Source organism: Episyrphus balteatus, chromosome 3, assembly GCF_945859705.1.
Source record: "Episyrphus balteatus chromosome 3, idEpiBalt1.1, whole genome shotgun sequence".
Taxonomy (NCBI): Eukaryota; Metazoa; Arthropoda; class Insecta; order Diptera; family Syrphidae; genus Episyrphus; species Episyrphus balteatus.
In genome coordinates this window covers 101,293,148-101,316,916 of record NC_079136.1, presented here as the reverse complement: position 1 = coordinate 101,316,916, position 23,769 = coordinate 101,293,148, and the positions used below count along the sequence as shown (strand labels likewise).

General features: G+C 31.5%; 1 protein-coding gene across 2 annotated transcripts; it reads left to right on the top strand.

Annotated features, from left to right (window-relative positions):
- The first annotated feature begins 1,713 nt into the window (after positions 1-1,713).
- LOC129913991 (focadhesin) lies at positions 1,714-22,548 on the top strand. Of its 2 annotated transcripts, none has more exons than XM_055993006.1 (10): positions 1,714-1,940; positions 2,035-2,321; positions 6,843-7,061; positions 7,117-7,282; positions 7,351-8,214; positions 10,583-10,800; positions 10,866-11,938; positions 21,438-21,568; positions 21,630-22,157; positions 22,215-22,548. In XM_055993006.1, the coding sequence occupies exons 2-10, from the start codon at positions 2,050-2,052 to the stop codon at positions 22,362-22,364; spliced, it is 3,621 nt and encodes a 1,206-aa protein (XP_055848981.1). In that variant the 5' UTR covers positions 1,714-1,940; positions 2,035-2,049; the 3' UTR covers positions 22,365-22,548. The 2 variants fall into 2 exon arrangements, with proteins under 2 accessions (XP_055848981.1, XP_055848980.1); XM_055993005.1 differs by having other exon boundaries at positions 1,714-1,981.
- The last annotated feature ends 1,221 nt before the right edge of the window (positions 22,549-23,769 follow it).

The window sequence follows — 23,769 nt, the reverse complement described above, 5'->3', positions numbered from 1 at the left end:
CTTAACTTAATATATACATAAATATAAATCAAACAAAAACAAAATACAATATGTATGTATGTATGTACTCGAAAAGAATATAATTTACACACAATGACTATTACAATTACAAGTTATTTTGTTTTAATGCAGCTGATGTAATTATTATTCTATCAACAAGATTAAGTGGCCCTTACTTTATAAAATTATAATGTATTTAATTGGATATTGGCAACATCTTTTTGGTTTTTGGAAATGTTATTTAAAATGTTGTATTTATACCTAATTTCAGTATGAAAAGCAATTGTCTTTACAGGGCATAAAAATAGAGCAGAGGTCACTTAATAATCTTTGATAAACAAAATGTGTACTCAAATTTAATATAGCAATAAAAAAAATAATAAAATTCTTAGCCAATATTATTTGTTTTGAATTCCTTGATTTTTATAGCAACAAGCCTGGTACGCAGCTCGCGCTAAATTTTAGCTCCCATACAAATTATCGAAAATTTTTAGCCAAGATAAAATGGATCCCATACAAGTTATCGATAACTTGTATGGGAATTTTATCTCGGCTAAAATTTAGCTCGATCAGCGTACCAGGCTACAAATAAAAAAGAGTCAGAATCAATTAGACATGATATTACGATGATAAAGAATGCACAAATTTGCCTGTCTACAATCAGGCTTAGAGATTGCAATCCCGAAATGTTCTCAAATCCCGCGATTTTGGAATTCAAAAATTTGAATCCTGGGATAATGTCCAGATTTCAAGAACAGCCTTAAAGCCTGGTACGCAGTTCGCCTAAATTTGAGCTCCCATACAAATTATCGAAAAATTTTAGCCTAGCTAAAATTAATTCCATACAAACTATCGATAACTTGTATGGGAATTTAATCTCAGCTAAAATTAGCTCGATCTGCGTACCAAGCCATATCGCCAATTTTATGGAAACTCTTTTTCACCGGAACGCAGATCGAGGTAAATTTAAGCTCCCATACAAATTATCGAAAAATTTTAGCCGAGCTAAAATGTATCCCATACAAATTATCGATAACTTGTATCAGAACTTTATCTCGGCTAAAATTTAGCTCGATTTGCATACCAGGCTTTAGAATTAACTATTATAATAGTCACATGCAACTGCAAAATAGTTACAAGTAACTATATTGTATAGTTTAAGCCTGGTACGCAGTTCGAAATAAATTTTAGCTCCCATACAAATTATCGAAATCAGCTAAAATGTATCCCATACAAATTATCGATAACTTGTATGGGAATTTTATCTCGGCTAAAATTTAGCTCGATCGAGATAAATTTTAGGTCCCATACAAATTATCAAAAAAAAATTATCCGAGCTAAAACTTATCCCATACAAATGTATGGGAATTTTATCTCGGCTAAAATTAAGCTCGATCTGCGGCTTTAAACAAAAAAGGAGTTACTCACTCCAATAATTTTGGAAAAGGACAATACTGTAGAAGCAGAATTCGAAAAGAAACTTACGAGAAAAGTCACCCATTAAATTAGACAAATAAATAAATATCCCACGAAAAAAATCCTCTTTTCGAAAATGTGCCAACTTTTCGAAGATTTGCGAGATTTTATGAAAATGAACATGGTTAATTTGGCTGTCAAAATATCAAATAAGAAACTTCATTATACCAGTGTTATGCCCACATCGAAAGAACTTTAACACCAGTGACAGCAGCTGTTCCCATAAACTTGAACACATCTATTCGGTTCTGTTGTCATGGAAACCAGTTTGACATAAATTTTCGAAACACAACAAATCGGCAAAAAAATATAATTATTGCACGCGATTTGTTGAGTTTACTTTAAAAAACTACATTATAATTTACAAGTCTTGCGTACAAGCCATTAACTATTACTATTTTGCACCAAACTCCTCGTTCTCATTCATTCGGCAAAAAGGAATAGCAAAGCAAAACAAAATTCTAGTAAGCAGTTACCACTTTAGACCTCAACCAGGACAGTGCAGGTGCTCCAGGTTAAAGTAACATCTTGATTTTTTTAAATAATTGTATCCTCTAGGAAATTGGAACAAAAATGGATGAATTCCAAAGTGTTACGAAAACTTCTTCAGTCGTGAAAATCTCAGCTTTGCTCGAGAAAATTTACGTGAAAATTTGTGAAAGCAGAGAGAAAAAAGTCCTCGAACATAACATCAAAGAAATTGAATTTCTTAAAACCCAATGCAAGTCGGACATTGTCCAATTAAGTCTAATGAGCTCACAGACATTTGTGCGTCTCGTCGAAGCTGGAGTACTCGATGTAAATAACGTGCTTGCAATGCTAATCTCTATGCTGCCTAATTCCAGGTAAGAAATTGCACATTTGGGTAAACCCTTTCATACAAATAGATGGTTCTTCCTTTTCTTAAATGCACATAGGTATAATAAATCTAGCAATAGTCGAAGTTAAATTGTAACCTTGGACTGATTGCAACGATTTACATAAAATACAATCAATACTCTTGGCTAAGCAATAAAGAGGGAGTAGCCGCTTTGCATGTTTTGATGGGAAATACATGGTTTATGATTAAATCTTTCCTTGTGAATTGATTTTAATCCTCATCCGGCGATGTTGTTTTTTTTTCAGTAAAAATTATTTGTTTGTTATAGTTGGTCTATAGGTCAAGTACTGGTTTTATATAAATTTCTTGGAGATGAAACCTTTAGAAGGGATCAAGCAAAACTGGTCGATGTTAATGTTTTAAAGAATTGAATTTAATACATAAATTAGCGTTTTCAAAAATCGCAGTCTCGGAAAAAAAAAGATTGATTACCACTCAAAGGTGTTTTTTTTTTCTTTTTATTATTTTTTTTTTTTTCGAAATCAATTCCTGGGTATCAAATCAAATGAGGCTATGAGAATAGTAAGTAGTGGCGTAAGCCATAAAATTCAGTTTTGAGCTACGAGATATTTAAAAAACAGGGTTTTTTAAAACAACACAAAACATTGCCATCTAGTTTTGAGTGTAGCTAGCTGCATAGATCTATTTTTGTATTAAAGTAGATTTTTATGAAAAACTCGTTTTTGATAAAAAAGTGGGCATTGTTCTCATACCCTCAAATATAGAATTGTTTTTCAAAGTGTGGGCCTCAATATTCCCGTATAAAATTTTACTGAGCTTAGTACTGAGTAACCAAAAAAACACGGCTACTTATAGTAGCCGTGTTTTATTGGTACTCAGTATTTTACTGAGTAAACATTTTATGCTGCAAACAACAACAAACAAATCTGATTTCAGGTGACATTAACGAAGAATCTACTTTTTTTCTTTACTTGGATTGACTTTAAAAAAAGAACATTTATTTTTCTAGGATAATAAAAATACTTCAAGTGATTGTAAAAAAAGAGTTATTTATTAATATTTTCAGTTAGATCACTTCAGTATTTGTAAAAATTATTTTGTTGGATTCATTAAATCTCTTTCTGGTATCCACTTATGTATGTTTAATTTTGCTTTGGTCCCCAACTTCATTAAGTTTGGCACACATATTTTTTTTTTGTTTTTGTTATTTTCGAGGTTCTTTTTTTAATATCTTGCTTAGAAAGTGTTCCTTTCATACAAAATTTTTGAGTTATTGCCAATTTCTCAAAAACGTCCCCAACGATTTCGGTTAATTTTGATAAAAGTAATGGTGTAAGTGACTCAAACAAAACTGCGTTTTATGTTTTCCTCAAAAAATACGGATAATTTTCTCTTTCCCTAAATCTTTAATGGTTAAACCAATTGTTTAAAATTTACATATACGGTTTATATAATTATAAAGGTGAATGGTTATTGATTAACTTATATAAAGGTATTTAAACTACAAGTGCAATTTCGTGCGACCAGGTCGTGCATTTTATTTCAATTTAAATTTATAACATAACAAATTATACAAACAAGTTTTAGTTTTATTTTCAAAATTAAATCAGAAAATGAGTAAATACTGAGTTGTAGAAAAAAACTGAGCTAATACGAAATTTATAGTATTAGTTGCAACGTTGCATATTACTACCAACTGTGAACTATTGTGAACAACTATAAACTTCCAACTGTGAACTATTATTCAAATCACTTAAAATTTCCAAATATACAATTAGCGCACTCGAGTATCTAATAATCCGTTACATAAAATCTTGAAGTATAACCGTCTGTAGGCACACCTCTTTTTTGCAAATTTGGTTTATACTTTTTCATGTCGCTAGAACTTTTTTCGGTCTCACTATTTTATAGAGAATCATATATGAAATTGATGTAGAATATTCCGAGGAATTCGAATATTGTATTCACAATTCAAAAAATGTATTTTCACCCTTATAAAGACACTTTTTTGTGACCACTTTTAATTTCTGTCCTGCCAAATTCGCACCCGTGTGCCGACAGAGGGATAAAAGTATTTTTTGATTATTTAACAAAAAATGTCATATTAAAAAAGGTTTGGGACTGGGACTCATTTTGTTTTTATTTTTCACGTATTAACAAATAAGAAAACAAGAAAAAAATTCAGTTGGGAAGTGAATAAACAAAAGGCCGTATTTCCGTCTAAAAAAAATATTCAGAAATCGCAAGAAAAAACTATGGCAAAGTCAATACGACCTCTTATTTATTCACTCCTGAGTTGTTCTAGGCAAATCAGGATTTTATATAGTACTTTCTCTATGATTTAGAACTTAATAAGAGTCTATAATATTATTATAATGTTATTGATTTGTCTTTTTGATATTTTACTTGACAATGCCATTTCAAACAATGATTTAAATAGTAATAAATAAATTTGACTGCGTGACCATTCACTTATTAGGGGGTGTTATAGTTTATTCTCATAAATATGATGACAAGATGAAACTACACTACACACTAAGATATTGTAATCGACCGTTTCTGTATCAACCTTGATTCCTTTTAAATCGTCAAAATTTGTTGTCTAAACACTATCAACAAGTTCGTGCGACAGAGTTGTTGATTTCATTTAATTACCATTTCACCAAAGAAAGGAAGTTGGTTTTATCTGACTTTTTTGTTTGCTTGGTTAAGTGAGTTTCCAACGAATTACAAACATAAAATCACCTTGAGACAGGTCCAACGGCCAAGCACTTTATGTTATATTTTTAATGTCAATTACATTCACAAGGTAAAATATTTAGATTTAATCATGATTTATAACGATTCTCCTTTCTTGAAGTGTCGTATATGACATTTTTTTTTTTTTGTCGAATAGATGTGAAGGCATTTTTTTTGTTTCAGTTTGTTTTAGTGAAATAATTTCAAAAGCGTGAGTTCATGTTAATATTATTTGAATGCTTAGAATTAAGAATGGAGAATAATTATAAGTTGTTGCTGTGGCTAACCAAAGCTCACGCAACTTCAACTTAATTACTCTGATAAATCGTCTTATCAATTTGAAAAGAATAATAAAAAGTGTAATTAACACCAACCTTAACACCACCATTGCAAATAGTTCACAGTGCCCCACATTTCAAAGGAAATAAAATTGAAAAAAAAAACATCGTCTATCGACGACAAAAATATCAAGCTAAAGATTAAGAACAAGCAGAGGATATAACATTATACATATTTGTATCATCGGACATACGTTTCCAGGATCTGAGAATGCTGACGATATAGTTTTCAGCATTCATAACGAATGTTATGCTTCACAGCAATCCTCTAAAAAAATCGACTCGTATTTGCTCTTAAGTTTCTTAGATTATTAAAACTTTTAACGACTATTTTGAAGCTACATTTTTAGACCTGGGGTCGAATTACAGCATACGATTAAGATCATTCGTTAACGTTTTTACTATTTGTGTCTCTATTTATTTAGTAGAAAAAGATAGGGACACATAGCAACCATACGTTAACGAACGTGTGCCGTAATTCGACCTCTGGATTCATCGAGATTATAAATACTTTTGCTTGAAATATGTTGGTTGGTTAAAAAATGTTTTGGGCTCACCAGCTACGCTACATTGTAGTCCCACTACTTAAAAATAACTAGATTTTTTTATACGCGCATGTTGTGTGGGACCCTCGGCGGCAACCAACATCACGGCGCCACTTTTTAACCTTTTGAGCTTGTTAAGACCCTACAATTTTTCATAAATCGGCTATCAAAAATGGGTGGCACAGCAGCCAAAGGCTTTATATTTTCAAATAGGAATTCCTGAAACCAATTATAGGAATTTTTTAGTGACCTCTTCAAATAAATTCCTGAAACCTTTTTTTGATATTGAGTTAAAAAATAAAAATATTCCGTCCCATTCTTTCGGATTAATTAATCGTAACAAACACATAACTTTCAAATAAAAAGCCAAGTTCTCCTATGTTGAAATTATACTAGCACAAAAAGCACTGAGATATAAAAGTGTACCGAGTTTTCAAGTTTGTATATCTTGGCTGAAGACCGAATACCTCGTAAACCAAAAAAATTCATTTTTACCTAATGATGCGCTTATATCGTTAACCAATTCCGGATCTAATGAAACATACTTTATATTGTTCATTCAATTCGATTATTTCAGAAACCAAAACCTAATTAATTTAATAATTCTTGATAGTTTTTTTCTCTCCTGAAAAATAAACTTTTCTGTGCTTCAGGGTATCCCTACCTACAGCGACGATATGCAAAAGCTCTGAAAGCCGCTGCAATCGACTCAATATTCTAGAGTTAGTTGCCTAAGCTAGTAAGGTTATTCCAAGTGCTCTAACCAGAGTGTAATTTTACTTCGATTTTTCAAGGAATCAATATGTAACTATAGTTTAAAATTAATTTGTTTTCTAAATTTTACTATTACTGAAAATAATGCAAAGTACTATGTACAATGTACATAAATGTTTGTTATTCAAGCTCTTCTCAACATTCAGTTATCAGCGAAGCAGTTATTAGTCTTCTGTTGTTAAGCTTGAAACGCAAAACGGCTTTGGCCAAAGAGAATGAACCCTTTCAATCTTCATATGGACTAAAAACACAACAACATCCGCTTATCACACTAATTCAAAACAAAGGTGTTGACATGAATGACATCGCCAATAAAATTAATGGAATTTGCAATCATCAAGATAAACAGTAAGTAACCATATTAAATTACATTTCCAATTTTCTCTTATTTGTTTCGTTATAGAATTAAGAAACACAGCACAGAATATCTTCGCCCGGTTTTTTTGTACATTCTTTGTAATCCAGAGACACTGCCCTATTCTAAAACTATCTGGACCGGTCTGCTTTCTTTGGCTAAAACCCAGACAAGTGCGAAACATCTCACGAAAGAAATTATCTTATGGTCGAAGGTTTTGATTTGCACTAAATAATATAGATTTAAAATCAGTTTTCAACTATTTCTTTCCTTTTCTTTCAGATATCATCACCTAGTACCAGCCTTTTTACAAGTATAATCCTTATAGAAGCCATTGAGCATTATCTTGCTCAAAAAGATTTTGACCAATCAATCGATCTAGCTATTTATCAAGCAGTAGTTATTAAAAATCTAGCACAATTTGGAATTGATCCAAGGCCAAGTTTGCAATCCATTTTACGTGTCTTGCACTCGACTAGAGAACATAACCGCAATTTTTACAACGTCCTCTTAGTATTACTTGCCCGCAATGTGCATCTACTTTCGCCTTTATATTTACCTGACATATTGCGCCTTATTGCTTATATTGTGGTACAAGAAAACTGTGGGAATCAATACATTCTGAACATGTGTCTCGATGGTATCATCTTGTGGATGTCTCAGACTGCATTTATACCTACAGATGGTGTAGCCTTGGCCCATCAGATTGTAAGAAAAATTCTTTCTTTAAACAAACTGCCACCAGAAACAGAACAGCAACAAAAAATTTCTACAAAAGAATTTTCGAAACAAATCAGGAATATCCATCCCGATATTGCAATTGCATTTGATTTATCTAAATTAGTTGAAGGTTTTGATGAGTCGGAATTCAAAGATGTATTCACTTTTGTCGATGCGCTGAATGTCAAAGCTAAAACAAATTTTTGTCAAAGCATCAATTTATTTTTGCGAGCCTTATTTCTTTCGAGGGAACCATCTGTTGATTGTTGGTTTAGGATATATGAAACTATTTTGGAGATTATCAAACTAAATGGAGATGTGTCATATGATTTTCTAATGACGTATGTATTTAAATTGGCTGAAGAAGTGAATCCAGAAATTCAAGTTGAGCTGCTTCGAGGTCTGCCGAATTTTGCAGTTTCAAAGGTATGTACTTTAAAAAATAGTATTAGTGAATGTAAATCTATGTTAAGAGCATATAATTTAACAACAACTTCATTAAAGTATAAATTCAAAAATCGATTTGTTTCAAATTATGTAATAGAAGCTTGCTATTTAGACCTTCATATGGATTAAACCGAATACAAACAATGCTCACATGTGCCTTTTGCATTTGTTCCTATAAACTACAGATTGTGCAACAGTTGTATCGCCTGGAGCCGCTTTACAGCGTACAAAAAAATACAAAGTTATTAATTTGTACATTATGTTTGTTCCCCAAAAGTCAAATTATGAAAAACTATTGAATTGAATCGCGTTTACTCGTGTTTTGCATTAATAGATAAGAAATCCTGATAGTAGAATTGTGTTTAAGTGTTTCAGTTTCTTTAACAATTTTGATCTTTCATTTCCTTCTGAGATAATTTTGTCCCAGTTATCAAAAATTTCACAGACTTCCTTATTTAGTGCACAAAAAATGTGGAACAAACCTATTACGCAACAATTTTAAGATTAAAAACTTACCAAATCACTGTGGCGTATGCGTAACTTTTTCTGTATTAAGAATTTCTAATGGTTAATAGTTTTTTAATTTCTCAGTGTCCAAATAATTCTCTTGAGAAAACCTTTAGTAGTATCTGTATAAACACATACACTGCGTGTCATTCGTTTAAATATAGCCCCTTTTTGAACATCTTTTTAAGATTTCTCTTTTTCCTTTTATAATAAAAAAAAATTTAATATGGGATTTATTGACGAAAATATGTTTTTAAAGTTCCATGAAGAATTTTAAGTTTTCTTAAAAAAATGTAAATGTTGCAGCACTTTTAAATTTTCACAAAATTTACGTTTTATTTTGTGTCATGGTAAAAAAAAGATTGAAAAAAGACTGTATTTAAACGAATGAAACGGAGTGTACATATGTCGGCTATTCCATTTTAACTTTGAGGGCATATTGATTCTTGCTATCCAGTTTATCTCGTTGAGGAGGCGATCTTTTTTCTTGAAACTTGGTAAGGGCTCATAATAAAGTTTATATTCTCGAAGTTTCACAAAAAAGCTAATTAAACGTAGCCAAATTATTCACAGATAAAGACAGTAACTGAAAAGACGAGTACGCGCCTTCTCCGTTACCGTCTTTTTTAGTGAATAATTTGGCTACGTTAAATTAGTTTTTCGTGGAACAAGAATATCGACTTTATGATGCGCCTTTTAGTTTCAGCCAGTTTCAAGAAAAAAGATTGATTCTCCAACGAGATAAACTGGAAACAAACGTCAATATGTCCTCTCCGATACTTTTGAATGGCCGATGTGTAAAAAACTGAAAGCATGTAATGCAAATTAATAAAACATTATCAAAAGGAGAATGACCAACACAAAACCCAGCACTGATACTGATTAGGTTTTTAAATAAGGATGATACCTAAAAAAAAAACCATCAAAATTTTCAAAAACCTGACAATTTGGTGTAAGCCAATGAAGACCTATCTAATGGCAACAGTTTTTTTTTTAGGTTTCATCCTTACAGTTTAATATTGCATTTTTTAAAATGCACTTTATTTTTCTATTAATCCCTTAGGGTCTGCAAAAATGATATATGCATCCAAATCAAAGATCCATCCAAGATACCAGTCGTTTTATGGGTACTACACGTACACATAAATCCAATGGGTCCTTTGTGTATCATGTGCATTTTAACCAAAAAAAAACTTACAACGTCATTAAAACATCAACCTCTGCTTATGGCACATGATAATAAGGTATTTTTTAATGCTGCATCTCATGGACGTCAAACCAAGACAATCGGATTTCCTTGAAAAAAGTTTTGGCAGAAAAAAACACTTTATAGTTTGAAAATAAGAATCGTCATAGAAACTTCCGGGGATCGTTTAAAAAAAAATTAATATTTGCGATCTACTATTAATGCCCTTTCAAGCCATAAAGATTTCATTCGTGTCGGTGCTTTTTTTTCATATATTTTTGAGTATTCTCCTTTAATAAAAAATAAACATTAATAGGTACATAAAACTAAAAAAGGAAACTTAAAAGATTTTCCATTTATAAGGTTTCATTATAAGAATTATTTTTTTTTTAATTTAATTCGCGAACATGAGAACAATACCAATGTTCTACTTTCTCCCAATCTCCAAATAACCCTTGGAAATGTTGGAAAATAACCAACGAAACTTCGGGAAAAGTTTTAAAAATTGATTAATTTGTTTTTACTAATTGCATAGAAAATAACAGATAAAAAAGCCCGATTAACATACATAATAATTAATTTAAATTCAATTGATCAAATTCTTCATAATTCATAGTTAAAGGTTACCGCCTTACTAAAACTTTTTTATTTTAGGACAACATTCCAATGATCTTAAATACTATTCGTGCAATGAACACCAAAAATCCCACCTTTTGTATGGATCTGTATCTTCGTTTATGGCGAATCGAAGGACGAACCTATCCCTTCCTTAAAAAACTCTTATCACAATCACATAAAGAGTTAGGCGGAACCGATCTCTCAGAATTTGAAATAACAAAAACTTATGTCATCAAGGAAATTTGCTCAGAAAGGTTTATATAAAAATATAGTATTATTTAAAATGCATTAAGTTAATATAATTTAATTTTGCTTTCAGACCAAATCAATACGGTTCTGATCTAGTATCTCATTTATCAGACACACTTAACACATGTACCGATAAAAATGGCGACCTAGCAACGTCATTGGCTTTAGATGCCATAGTATCGCTGTGTGAAAGTCATACTGTAAATATTATCTCAACTTGGAAAGCTCTAAGTGGCAAGTTCCGCCATGAAACACGGCCGCGCACAACAAAAAGTTTACTTCGCTTCTTTGGACAGGTTCCATTACTTCAAACGCCAACTATTGAATATGAAAATCTCGTTGAAGATGCTTTAGATAACATTTGGAAAACAATATGCACTTCGGACAATCTAGAGATAATTCAAGAAGCCTTTAAATCTTTGACACACTACGAAATTAACACCTTAATGACACTACGTCATATACCACCGATATTTAGAGACTTTAAATATGTATCAAGTGAGTATAACCAAGAGACTGGTCGAGAAATCATAGATTTGCAAAACGAAACAATTCCTGGTGATTGTTGGATTCAAGTGTTACAAAGAGTTCGACCTGAATGTACGTCTGCTGTAGCTGATCTACTTTCGCATTATATTTACCAAGAAATCAATGGTTATAGAGGTGGTGTTTATCGAATACCTGAGGGTAAACCCGAACCTCGTAAAATTCAAGTGAACGATCCCAAAAGTGTTCTCAGAGCGCTGTTAAACTATTTGATTTCACAGTCTCGCTTTGGTGATCGTATTCATGAGCCGCATGTTGTGACGAATGCCTTACGAGCAATTTCAAAAAAATTTCCCAAACCAATACCACCTTTAGATTGGTGTTTCCTGCATAGTTTCTTTCATTTAAGTTTTGAAACACGCAAATATTGTATATTAATTGCAAAAAATCAAGTTCTGCACTCGGGAACTGCTAAGAGATTGTTGGAGAATTTCCTAACAGAATTTGAACCAAATTGCTTTGAAAAAGACCTTCTTCTACTATTCAGTGTGCTTCCGGAAATCGCCAATGGAGTGAGTTTGCAAATTATCAAAAATTTCACAGAGAAGATAGCTGTTTACTGCTTTAAGGAATCACAACTCAATGGATTTGCTGAAGGTGAGTACTTGAATTTTGTTTTTTTTTTTTTTATTCTATTTTGTGGAAACATCCAACGATAGAGCTGCAAAATAATCCATTTGGAGCAATATTTTCAAAGAATGGCAAATTCCCTCTTAAAATTGCTGCATTAGGTTAGGTTAGGTAGAAATGGCTGTCAGGAAAACGACTGACACACTTAGACCACTTATTGGTCCGTTGTGATACCATGATTTTGCAAGGAAATTCCTCACTAATTAAACCAGTTGGAGCTTTTGATGAAGCGGTGAAGGTTGAAGATCTCAGTATTAATTAGTTCACTTGTATCTTCTAAGAAATATTTTTCCAAGTATTTTTTACGTCTACTGGAAAGGGCAGGACATGAGCAGAGAACATATTGGATTGCTTCTTCTTCTTCCTCATCAAGGCAACTTCTACAAAAGTCGTTAGAGACTACGCCAAGTCTTATAGCGTGTCTACCTATGAGGCAGTGTCCTGTTAGGACACCTATTACAGAGCTGATATGCAATCTGCTTAGAGACAGTAAATTTTTTGAACGTTTTGGATCTAGTTTAGGCCAGATCTGCTTTGTCGTTTGGCATGTTATAATGTTTGACCATCTTGTGTTTGTTGCCTTTAAAGCTTCTTGCTTCAGCATGAGTTTGCACGTTGCGATTGGTATTCCAATACTTGCCTTGTTGGGTAAAATTGGTATTAGAGTTCAATTTCCTTGCTGCATTAAATTAACTCAAAATTTTTGTCAGTTTACTGAATCTAAAAAGTCTTTCCAAACATTATTCAAAATCGCAGCATTCATATTTGGTTAAGCTAACGAGCTATGTATATTGGCTACCAAAAGCATGGATGTGAGTGACATAAATTTCAAAATTCAAAATAAAATCGACGGTCGTTTGAATAGAATCAAATCTATTCCGATACTAACCAATTGTAACGAAGCGTCACACTTTCCTTTCCACCGCAAACCAATTTAATTAAAGCTGTATGGAAACCAACCATCCCGGACTATAAACCCGAAACCAAAATAATAAAACGTCCCGGACTATGCCATCAACAGCAACAAAAAGAAATCAAATTAATTAAAACTATTTGGCAACCGCCCATCCCGGACTATAAAACCGATACCGAAACAACTGAACGTCCCGGATTATGCCATCAATAGCAACAGCACAAACACGACAACATACATTTTGTTTTATACTCAAAACTATTATTATTAATAATTTAACATTCATTTTACCGTTTAAATTTATATAGTTCACACTTGCTTTGTGTAAAAATATTACTAAGTAGAACCCTTGTATATAGAAACTATAGTACTATCATGAAAGTGAATTTATTAGGTCCGCTTCCTTTAACTAGGGTGCGCTGCGGTAGCTTTTTTCCAAGTTTTGGAAAGTAGAATGAAGGAATAAAATACGTTTGTAAGAAAGAGACAAATACTTTGATCTTTTTAAAAGGATAAAGAGAAAAAACCGAAATCATATGTTTGAAATTTGAATTTCGACTGCTTGGGAATAGGGAAGGAGAAATGTAAACAAAATATTTTTTGTTTACAACGCTTTGTTTATTTCTTGTTTCCTAGGTGATAGTAATTTGAGTATTTTTGAATCAAATAATTTATTTTTGCGAATTTGAATAGATTTTTGTTTTGAGACTTTTATTTGTTATATTCTAAGGCAATGTTGCAACATTTAACTTATCTTGTATTGCTAATTATTTTTTAGGTATAGTTTTTACTTAATAGTTCAAATTGATAATATAAAAACAAGTTTTAAACTGCATCATTTTGAATTATAAAGTAAATAAAGTTAAAAACTAAATAATAAAGTGAGCGTCATCGAGGCACATAAAATTCAAAGGAAGGTTATTAGTTTTTGACATAACAAAATGCTAAATATTTTTTTAAAGTTTTATGATTTTTGTCAAGTTTGTATTAATTAATAAAAACCTGAAACATTGAACAAAAATCTTAAAATAAAAAAAAAGTTCAAAACTACATTGTATGTGTACAATGTACATACATATTTTTAATTAAAAAAATCTACTTCTCTACTAATCAGTTGTAGAGCGCCCTGTAATAAGAAAGCAAAAGCTTTTGTTTTTAAGTATTAAAGTACATAATAATATAGCATTACTCGCTATATTATTTCATTAATGAATAAATTAGAGTTAAGTTAAATGTTGCAACATTGTGTAAGAAAATATCAAACAAAAATTCAAAAACAAAAATGTATTCAAGTTTTCAAAACAAAATATTCTATTCGACAACAATCACCTAGGCAACAAGAAAAAAATATTTCAAAAAGAAGAATACAAATTAAAAAAAAAAAAACATTTCCAAAGAAGAATACAATTTTAAATTTTATTTCAAACGTGATTGCCACATTAGTCAAATTGAACTAAAATATTTAAGCAGATTATTATAAACGCGAAATACATACACTTAAATACAATCATCTCATGCCAAATTCACTGCAATTATTGACGAATTTTTTCGAGACCATGTTTGAAATTTAATGTTTCATTACTTTCTAACAAGTTAAAAATGCTTCTCACTTATTAAAGAGAGAAGATTCAAAAAAAATATTCTACAGAATTTACGTTTTGTTATTTTCGCTGTCAAAAAAATGAATCTAAATGAAATTCAAAAATATTAAATGTTTCTGGACATCATTATTTTGATGGAATTTTATAACTCTGTGTTTTATGAAACTTAAATATTTTTGCGATTACTATTTATCATAAGACTTTTTATATTTGTCTTGTTTAAAAAAAAAGTATTTACTATGTATTTATTTCCAAATTTTTTAATTTATTTGAAAACAAAAAATTTTTACTTATGGGCAACCGTGGTTGTACGTTTTAGTTTTTTTTTTTTCAATTTTTAATAAACAACTTCCATTTCTACTTATGCATCTTTCTATCTCCCTCTATCTACAAAGCTAAATATGTAGTCACTTTCCCTCGAATTGAAATTTGAAATAATATTCCAATATCTTAAATAATATTCCAATATTTTGACGACTCCTTCATTATCTGATTATTCTTAGTCCCCACTCCTGCCAAAATCATTCCATGAATAGGTCCGCTCTCTTGAACCAGACGGCGCTTCAGTCGTTGGAACCCATGATAGTACTATAGTTTTTATATACAAGGGTAGAACTAAAAAATTCCGAATAAAAGAGAGATCTTTTAATCTACTTCGAGTAGACGATTTCTCCCTCAATACACCTATTTAAGCCATAATAGATATACCGTATTGTTTTAATTTTTGAATGTTGGCAAAATTCCGTTTTGACGTTAGCTAGGTAGATTTAGCGTCTCCCTTCTCATTTTGTCCCCCTTCTCATTTTGAGTTAAGGGCATTACATCCAGTGTTGCCAATAGTGCAGATTTATCTGCATTTCGCAGATTTTTAACCCATTCCCAGACTTTTGAGAATCATAAATTTGCAGTGCAGATTTTATCTGCAGCTGAAACTTAGCGTTTCAAAGAAAAAAAGGAAAAACTCCAGTAAAATGTCAATTAAATTAAAGCCAAGGACGAACTTAAACATCATTTATTTTTGCTACAATTTTTCCAATTATTTGAGTTTAGTTTCATTTTATTCCTTTTTGATTATATATTGGAAAAAGCCCAACAATACAATAAAGCAACACTTTCAGGGAAGTGAGTCTCCCAAATTTTAAGAAATCTGCATTACAGATTTTTTTTCGTCGTTTTTGCAGATTTTTCCAAATATGTTCATGGCAACACTGATTACATCCGACCATTAGGTATAATTTCCGTCTCTATTCGAAGCCACCATCTCATTTGGAGTTTGGTCATAATTTCCGTCTCCGAAGCCACCATCTCATTTGGAGTTTGGTCATAAAGCCACCATTTCATTTGGAGTTTGGTCATAATCCCCGTCTCTATCCGAAGCCACCATCTCATTTGGAGTTTGGTCATAATTCCCGAAGCCACCATCTCACTTGGAGTTTGGTCATAATTCCCAAATCCACCATCTCATTTGGAGTTTGGTCATAATTCCCGTTTCTATCCGAAGCCACCATCTCATTTGGAGTTTGGCCATAATTCCCGAAACCACCATCTCACTCTGAGTTTGGTCATAACAGCATATTTTGGTCACCGTAGGATTTATTTCTTTTATCTCCGTCCGAGATCCCCTGCTCTCTTGGAGTATTGGGCATTATTTTTAAGTAGTATATATAGCTCAGGGAAATTAGTCAAAATATGGGCATGAAATCGCATTTTTCGCGGGACAAAATTTTTTTCATGAAATGTGTTAGGGTGGTTGTCCTTATCATAAAAGTCAATTTGTTGGCATAATTGGAGGTTGGGAACAGCCGCCATCTTGGAAAAGAGATTGGTATCGTTTTTATTGAATAGCTCCATTGTTATTCATTTTAACAAAAAATGACAAAGGTAAGACTTATTAACAATAAAATTATCTAAGAAATGATATACAAAACAATTCCGTGAGTTGATTAAATAAAATTTTATAGTTGGTCAAAGTGCGGGTTTTTATCGCAAGGTTGGGACAAAATGACATTTTTTCATATATCTGACGAACTTTTGATTTGTTTGGATAATTCTTCATGAATGAATTGTAGTACTTATAATTACCTATAAAATGAGCCCACAATCGTTATTGTCACCATCGTATTGTAGAAGTAATCTAACTCCGAATCTCTTCATGTACTAGTCAAAAGTAAGAAAAAAGCTGTTTTTTTGCTAGTAGGTCGAGAAAATTTTGGGAGTAGAGGTATAACCAAAATATAAGTACGCAGTTTTGCAGCCATACGCGTTTGAATGTCGATTTCAAAGGTCTGACAACTCTAATTTTGTGCTTTATACGGTTTTTGGGGGGTTAAATAACGTAAGTTTTCCAGTTAATGTGAATGGGCTAAATTTATACTATTTAAAATTATAAATATACAAACTGATGCTCTATTATTTTTCCTAAATCTGGACACCTCAATCTCGGCTATGGGGTTAATACAACTCACGATATAAGCTTTTTTAACTAACCATATCAGGCTTTTCAATTCAAATAAACAAACAAAAATCTAAACAAAAAAAGCTTCTAAAACATAATCGTATAAACGGCTTATATATAGTTCTATTGGTCACATCCTCAAGATTGAGGTGTCCAGATTTAGGAAAAATAATAGAGCATCAGCTTGTATATTTATAATTTCAAATAGTATAAATTTAGCCCATTCACATTAACTGGAAAACTTACGTTGTTTAACCCCCCAAAAACCGTATAAAGCACAAAATTAGAGTTGTCAAACCTTTGAAATCGACATTAAAACGCGTATGGCTGCAAAACTGCGTACTTATATTTTGGTTATACCTCTACTCCCAAAATTTTCTCGACCTACTAGCAAAAAAACAGCTTTTTTCTTACTTTTGACTAGTACATGGAGAGATTCGGAGTTAGATTACTTCTACAATACGATGGTGACAATAACGATTGTAGGCTCATTTTATAGGTAATTATAAGTACTACAATTCATTCATGAAGAATTATCCAAACAAATCAAAAGTTCGTCAGATATATGAAAAAATGTCATTTTGTCCCAACATTGCGATAAAAACCCGCACTTTGACCAACTATAAAATTTTATTTAATCAACTCACGGAATTGTTTTGTATATCATTTCTTAGATAATTTTATTGTTAATAAGTCTTACCTTTGTCATTTTTTGTTAAAATGAATAACAATGGAGCTATTCAATAAAAACGATACCAATCTCTTTTCCAAGATGGCGGCTGTTCCCAACCTCCAATTATCCCAACAAATTGACTTTTATGATAAGGACAACCACCCGAACACATTCCATGAAAAAAATTTTGTATTCGACAACAATCACCTAGGCAACAAGAAAAAAATATTTCAAAAAGAAGAATACAAATTAAAAAAAAAAAAACATTTCCAAAGAAGAATACAATTTTAAATTTTATTTCAAACGTGATTGCCACATTAGTCAAATTGAACTAAAATATTTAAGCAGATTATTATAAACGCGAAATACATACACTTAAATACAATCATCTCATGCCAAATTCACTGCAATTATTGACGAATTTTTTCGAGACCATGTTTGAAATTTAATGTTTCATTACTTTCTAACAAGTTAAAAATGCTTCTCACTTATTAAAGAGAGAAGATTCAAAAAAAATATTCTACAGAATTTACGTTTTGTTATTTTCGCTGTCAAAAAAATGAATCTAAATGAAATTCAAAAATATTAAATGTTTCTGGACATCATTATTTTGATGGAATTTTATAACTCTGTGTTTTATGAAACTTAAATATTTTTGCGATTACTATTTATCATAAGACTTTTTATATTTGTCTTGTTTAAAAAAAAAGTATTTACTATGTATTTATTTCCAAATTTTTTAATTTATTTGAAAACAAAAAATTTTTACTTATGGGCAACCGTGGTTGTACGTTTTAGTTTTTTTTTTTTCAATTTTTAATAAACAACTTCCATTTCTACTTATGCATCTTTCTATCTCCCTCTATCTACAAAGCTAAATATGTAGTCACTTTCCCTCGAATTGAAATTTGAAATAATATTCCAATATCTTAAATAATATTCCAATATTTTGACGACTCCTTCATTATCTGATTATTCTTAGTCCCCACTCCTGCCAAAATCATTCCATGAATAGGTCCGCTCTCTTGAACCAGACGGCGCTTCAGTCGTTGGAACCCATGATAGTACTATAGTTTTTATATACAAGGGTAGAACTAAAAAATTCCGAATAAAAGAGAGATCTTTTAATCTACTTCGAGTAGACGATTTCTCCCTCAATACACCTATTTAAGCCATAATAGATATACCGTATTGTTTTAATTTTTGAATGTTGGCAAAATTCCGTTTTGACGTTAGCTAGGTAGATTTAGCGTCTCCCTTCTCATTTTGTCCCCCTTCTCATTTTGAGTTAAGGGCATTACATCCAGTGTTGCCAATAGTGCAGATTTATCTGCATTTCGCAGATTTTTAACCCATTCCCAGACTTTTGAGAATCATAAATTTGCAGTGCAGATTTTATCTGCAGCTGAAACTTAGCGTTTCAAAGAAAAAAAGGAAAAACTCCAGTAAAATGTCAATTAAATTAAAGCCAAGGACGAACTTAAACATCATTTATTTTTGCTACAATTTTTCCAATTATTTGAGTTTAGTTTCATTTTATTCCTTTTTGATTATATATTGGAAAAAGCCCAACAATACAATAAAGCAACACTTTCAGGGAAGTGAGTCTCCCAAATTTTAAGAAATCTGCATTACAGATTTTTTTTCGTCGTTTTTGCAGATTTTTCCAAATATGTTCATGGCAACACTGATTACATCCGACCATTAGGTATAATTTCCGTCTCTATTCGAAGCCACCATCTCATTTGGAGTTTGGTCATAATTTCCGTCTCCGAAGCCACCATCTCATTTGGAGTTTGGTCATAAAGCCACCATTTCATTTGGAGTTTGGTCATAATCCCCGTCTCTATCCGAAGCCACCATCTCATTTGGAGTTTGGTCATAATTCCCGAAGCCACCATCTCACTTGGAGTTTGGTCATAATTCCCAAATCCACCATCTCATTTGGAGTTTGGTCATAATTCCCGTTTCTATCCGAAGCCACCATCTCATTTGGAGTTTGGCCATAATTCCCGAAACCACCATCTCACTCTGAGTTTGGTCATAACAGCATATTTTGGTCACCGTAGGATTTATTTCTTTTATCTCCGTCCGAGATCCCCTGCTCTCTTGGAGTATTGGGCATTATTTTTAAGTAGTATATATAGCTCAGGGAAATTAGTCAAAATATGGGCATGAAATCGCATTTTTCGCGGGACAAAATTTTTTTCATGGAATGTGTTCGGGTGGTTGTCCTTATCATAAAAGTCAATTTGTTGGGATAATTGGAGGTTGGGAACAGCCGCCATCTTGGAAAAGAGATTGGTATCGTTTTTATTGAATAGCTCCATTGTTATTCATTTTAACAAAAAATGACAAAGGTAAGACTTATTAACAATAAAATTATCTAAGAAATGATATACAAAACAATTCCGTGAGTTGATTAAATAAAATTTTATAGTTGGTCAAAGTGCGGGTTTTTATCGCAATGTTGGGACAAAATGACATTTTTTCATATATCTGACGAACTTTTGATTTGTTTGGATAATTCTTCATGAATGAATTGTAGTACTTATAATTACCTATAAAATGAGCCTACAATCGTTATTGTCACCATCGTATTGTAGAAGTAATCTAACTCCGAATCTCTCCATGTACTAGTCAAAAGTAAGAAAAAAGCTGTTTTTTTGCTAGTAGGTCGAGAAAATTTTGGGAGTAGAGGTATAACCAAAATATAAGTACGCAGTTTTGCAGCCATACGCGTTTTAATGTCGATTTCAAAGGTTTGACAACTCTAATTTTGTGCTTTATACGGTTTTTGGGGGGTTAAACAACGTAAGTTTTCCAGTTAATGTGAATGGGCTAAATTTATACTATTTGAAATTATAAATATACAAGCTGATGCTCTATTATTTTTCCTAAATCTGGACACTAATTACTGGATTACTAATTTCCCTGGGCTAATAAGTTTTATTTAAAATTGTTATTTAAAGAAAGAAGAGAACGATTCTATAGTGAAAATAAAGAATTTGAGTTTTTGGTTTCTTCTATAGCCGAGTTTTAATGTGCTTTCTTCGGCGAAACCCTGGAACCGGCGAGCTTACCTCAGCCTTTGATAAAAAAGCATCACACAATATGATGTTGTCAACTATCCAATAGAATATTTGAGCTCGCTTGATTACCCAGGACACGGTTAGCGGTGATAAATTAATTAAATAATGTGATGAAAGCAACAATTATAAATGGAAAAAACAAAAGAGAAGACGAATTAATACACTCATGCGCATCCCAATGATTTTAAAGACATTTCATTTGAGTTCAAAAGGATGATGTTTCCAATACGATTTGCCTTTGCTATGACCATATATTATAAAAAATTTACAATCAAAAGTATTGTGTTCATTTTTAGTAAACACAACCCCTGATTTTTTTCTTTTTGTTTTTTTTTTTTTTTTCAAAAGTGCTAAAAGCCTTTTAATAAGCTTTTATAAAATTCCTTTAAATAAACAGTTTTTCAGCCCTATTCTAAATGATTTTGATCTTTCTAAAAATAGCCCATGTTTCTAAATTTCATATTTAAATAAATTAAAAAACAAATAAATTAGGTAAGGCCTAAAGTATAGGTCCTTTTTATTTTAAGATCCATCAACAAAGAAAACAAGAACCGAAATGTATATATGTGAGATGCAGCTTTTAGTTTAAGTATTTTTTTCAAAGTATGGATATGAATTTGGTATTGAAGAAGAACAAGACAGAAAAAAAGTAGAAAATTAAAAAAGAGTCAAGATATCGTCCACTTCTTTTATTTTTTACCTATTGAACTTAAATTAATTTTCTATTTACAGGGTGTCTCTTTGAAAAGTTTTTGGATAGTGCTAAGTATATATTTATGGGTAAATGTGATATACCAGAGGTCCTAGACGTTTATACATTAATAATAGAACGATACATGGACTCCATGGACATTGATTCTAAGGTGATACAAATTTATACTAAAATTAAAACCTAATTGTTAAATAATATTTATGTATACTTAGCTTTTTGAAAAATACACAGAGGTTTTGGCAACAATGCATCCGAATTCAATAGACGGCTTAACGTCTCCATGCAATTGGTGGGAAAAACCCATCGGAAAACTCAAGAAAGCCACAATTATACGATGCTACTTGGTGCTATACAATGATAAACTGCCCAATCCTCTTAAATGGTTAAATCCAATTATAGATGCTTTTGCGGAAAAACCTGAGGAGCACGCCTTTTTATTTCGACATCTGGCAGCAACTTTATATGCTTTCAACAATGATGAGTGCTCTTGTGCTTGGATCATGGAATTATTTTTACAAATTCAGGCTCTTTTGGCAAACTCTTCTATTAAGGAAAAACTCGACAAAGCATTCTATCTTTTAGATATCTTTATTTTAGCAATTGATGTTTTGTCAGGTTGTGCCGTTTTGTTGGGAAATCTTGATGTTGTTGCTACTTCTCGAACAGATCGAATTGAAATCTTTCCAGAGAGTTTACAATATCTCTGTGATCATGTATTTTGGAAGGATAACGAAGCAAAGGTAAATCCATGATTTTGCTCTAATTTAATTAAATTATTTATTCTTTTTGTCTTTCAGATCTATGAATTCCTTAGTAATATGTATCGTCTTCCAGTAATTACTGAAATCTATTGTAATGTATTCAAAGAGGCTATTATTTGTTCCAGAAATAAGCCTTATTTTGATAATAAAGCTATCTGGACGAAGTATGTTGGAATGCGAAAATAAAAAAAAAACATACCTCTTAAATCGAAGTGTAGAGTTGTTGATAGTCAGTCATAACAAAAAATATTTTTTTTATAATTTAAATGAAAAAGTCAAATTGAGCTGCCGTTTAATAAATAAAATTTTGTTAATGTTTTATATATTTAAGATAAAAATCTTTGTTAATGTTTTATATTTTTTTTAATTATAATCTATGCAACAAAATAAAAATTGTAATTTAAAGTAAAACAATTGTTTTGAAAATAAAACCGAATTCTTCGGAGTTAAGCTAGAACAACATCGAAACACAAAAAAAGTATAAAAAGTACAGAATAACAAAAACAAAATTTATTGATGTGACATTTTAAAATTAGAAACTTTTTTGTACTTTTTTCACTTTGTGTTTCTGTGTTGTTCAGGCTTTAGATTTATAAATAAAAAAATAGATGCTTGTCTCCTTCCTCAATGCTACAAAGTGGATCTAAAAAAGTCTGCAGGCTGTACTGCTCTGTCTAAATTACTGCCGCTGAAAACTGAGGCTTTTACATTTTAGGGAGCTATAAGTTAAACTTCTGTTAGCTTTCAAAAAATTAAAAAAATACACTACCCAAAAAATTAAAGGAACAAACATAAGCGACTTAGCACCACTGAAAGGAGTCTAATGATAGGGTTCTTTGTATATATGTAAAATCTATAGTACTATCATGAAGTGCAATTTTTTAGTTTGTTCGTTACCTGAGTGGTCGCGAGGGCGCTAAGATCGAATTAATAACGGGAGTAAGGAGATGAGATATACATTTCTGTTTGAAATTTGACATATTTTTTGGTTCGTTCGCTTGCTTACTTTTTTGGTGGCGCTGTTTTTTTTCATGATAGTACTATAGATTTTATATACAAAGATCGGGTTGGCCCCCGTGAAATAGCTATAACTCCAGCCTATGAACTTGGTGGTAACATACACAAGTTGTTGTTGTTCATTCAAAACCTTCAATATAAATTGATTACACAAGCAGCTGCCTTGCCAGTATTACAAAGCTATACACAAACCATTTCTAATCTTGTTTTTTTTAGTAATTTTCGATAGGCTGTATTTGTTGATTTTTGTATGTTGAATTTCCTAAAAGTGATCCGTTATTGGGATATTGATAGATAAAGTCAAAAGTATGATTTTTGGTGACTGATATCGCAGTGGTTCAACGCACCATCTGAACTTCGGGGCGACTTTCCATTAGGGTCGCACGCAAGGAGTTGTGATTTTATTTTTTGCAGTGAGCTTAGGGTCTCAAAAGAATACCTTTAAAATATTAAGGTTAGGAAACACCCCTAAGTATGATTAAAAAATAAATATTTAAATTTTTCATACAAAATGTATGCAAATGACGACCACGAAGAATTTGAAGTTTGAGGCGTATAAAAGTTGAGATGCGTA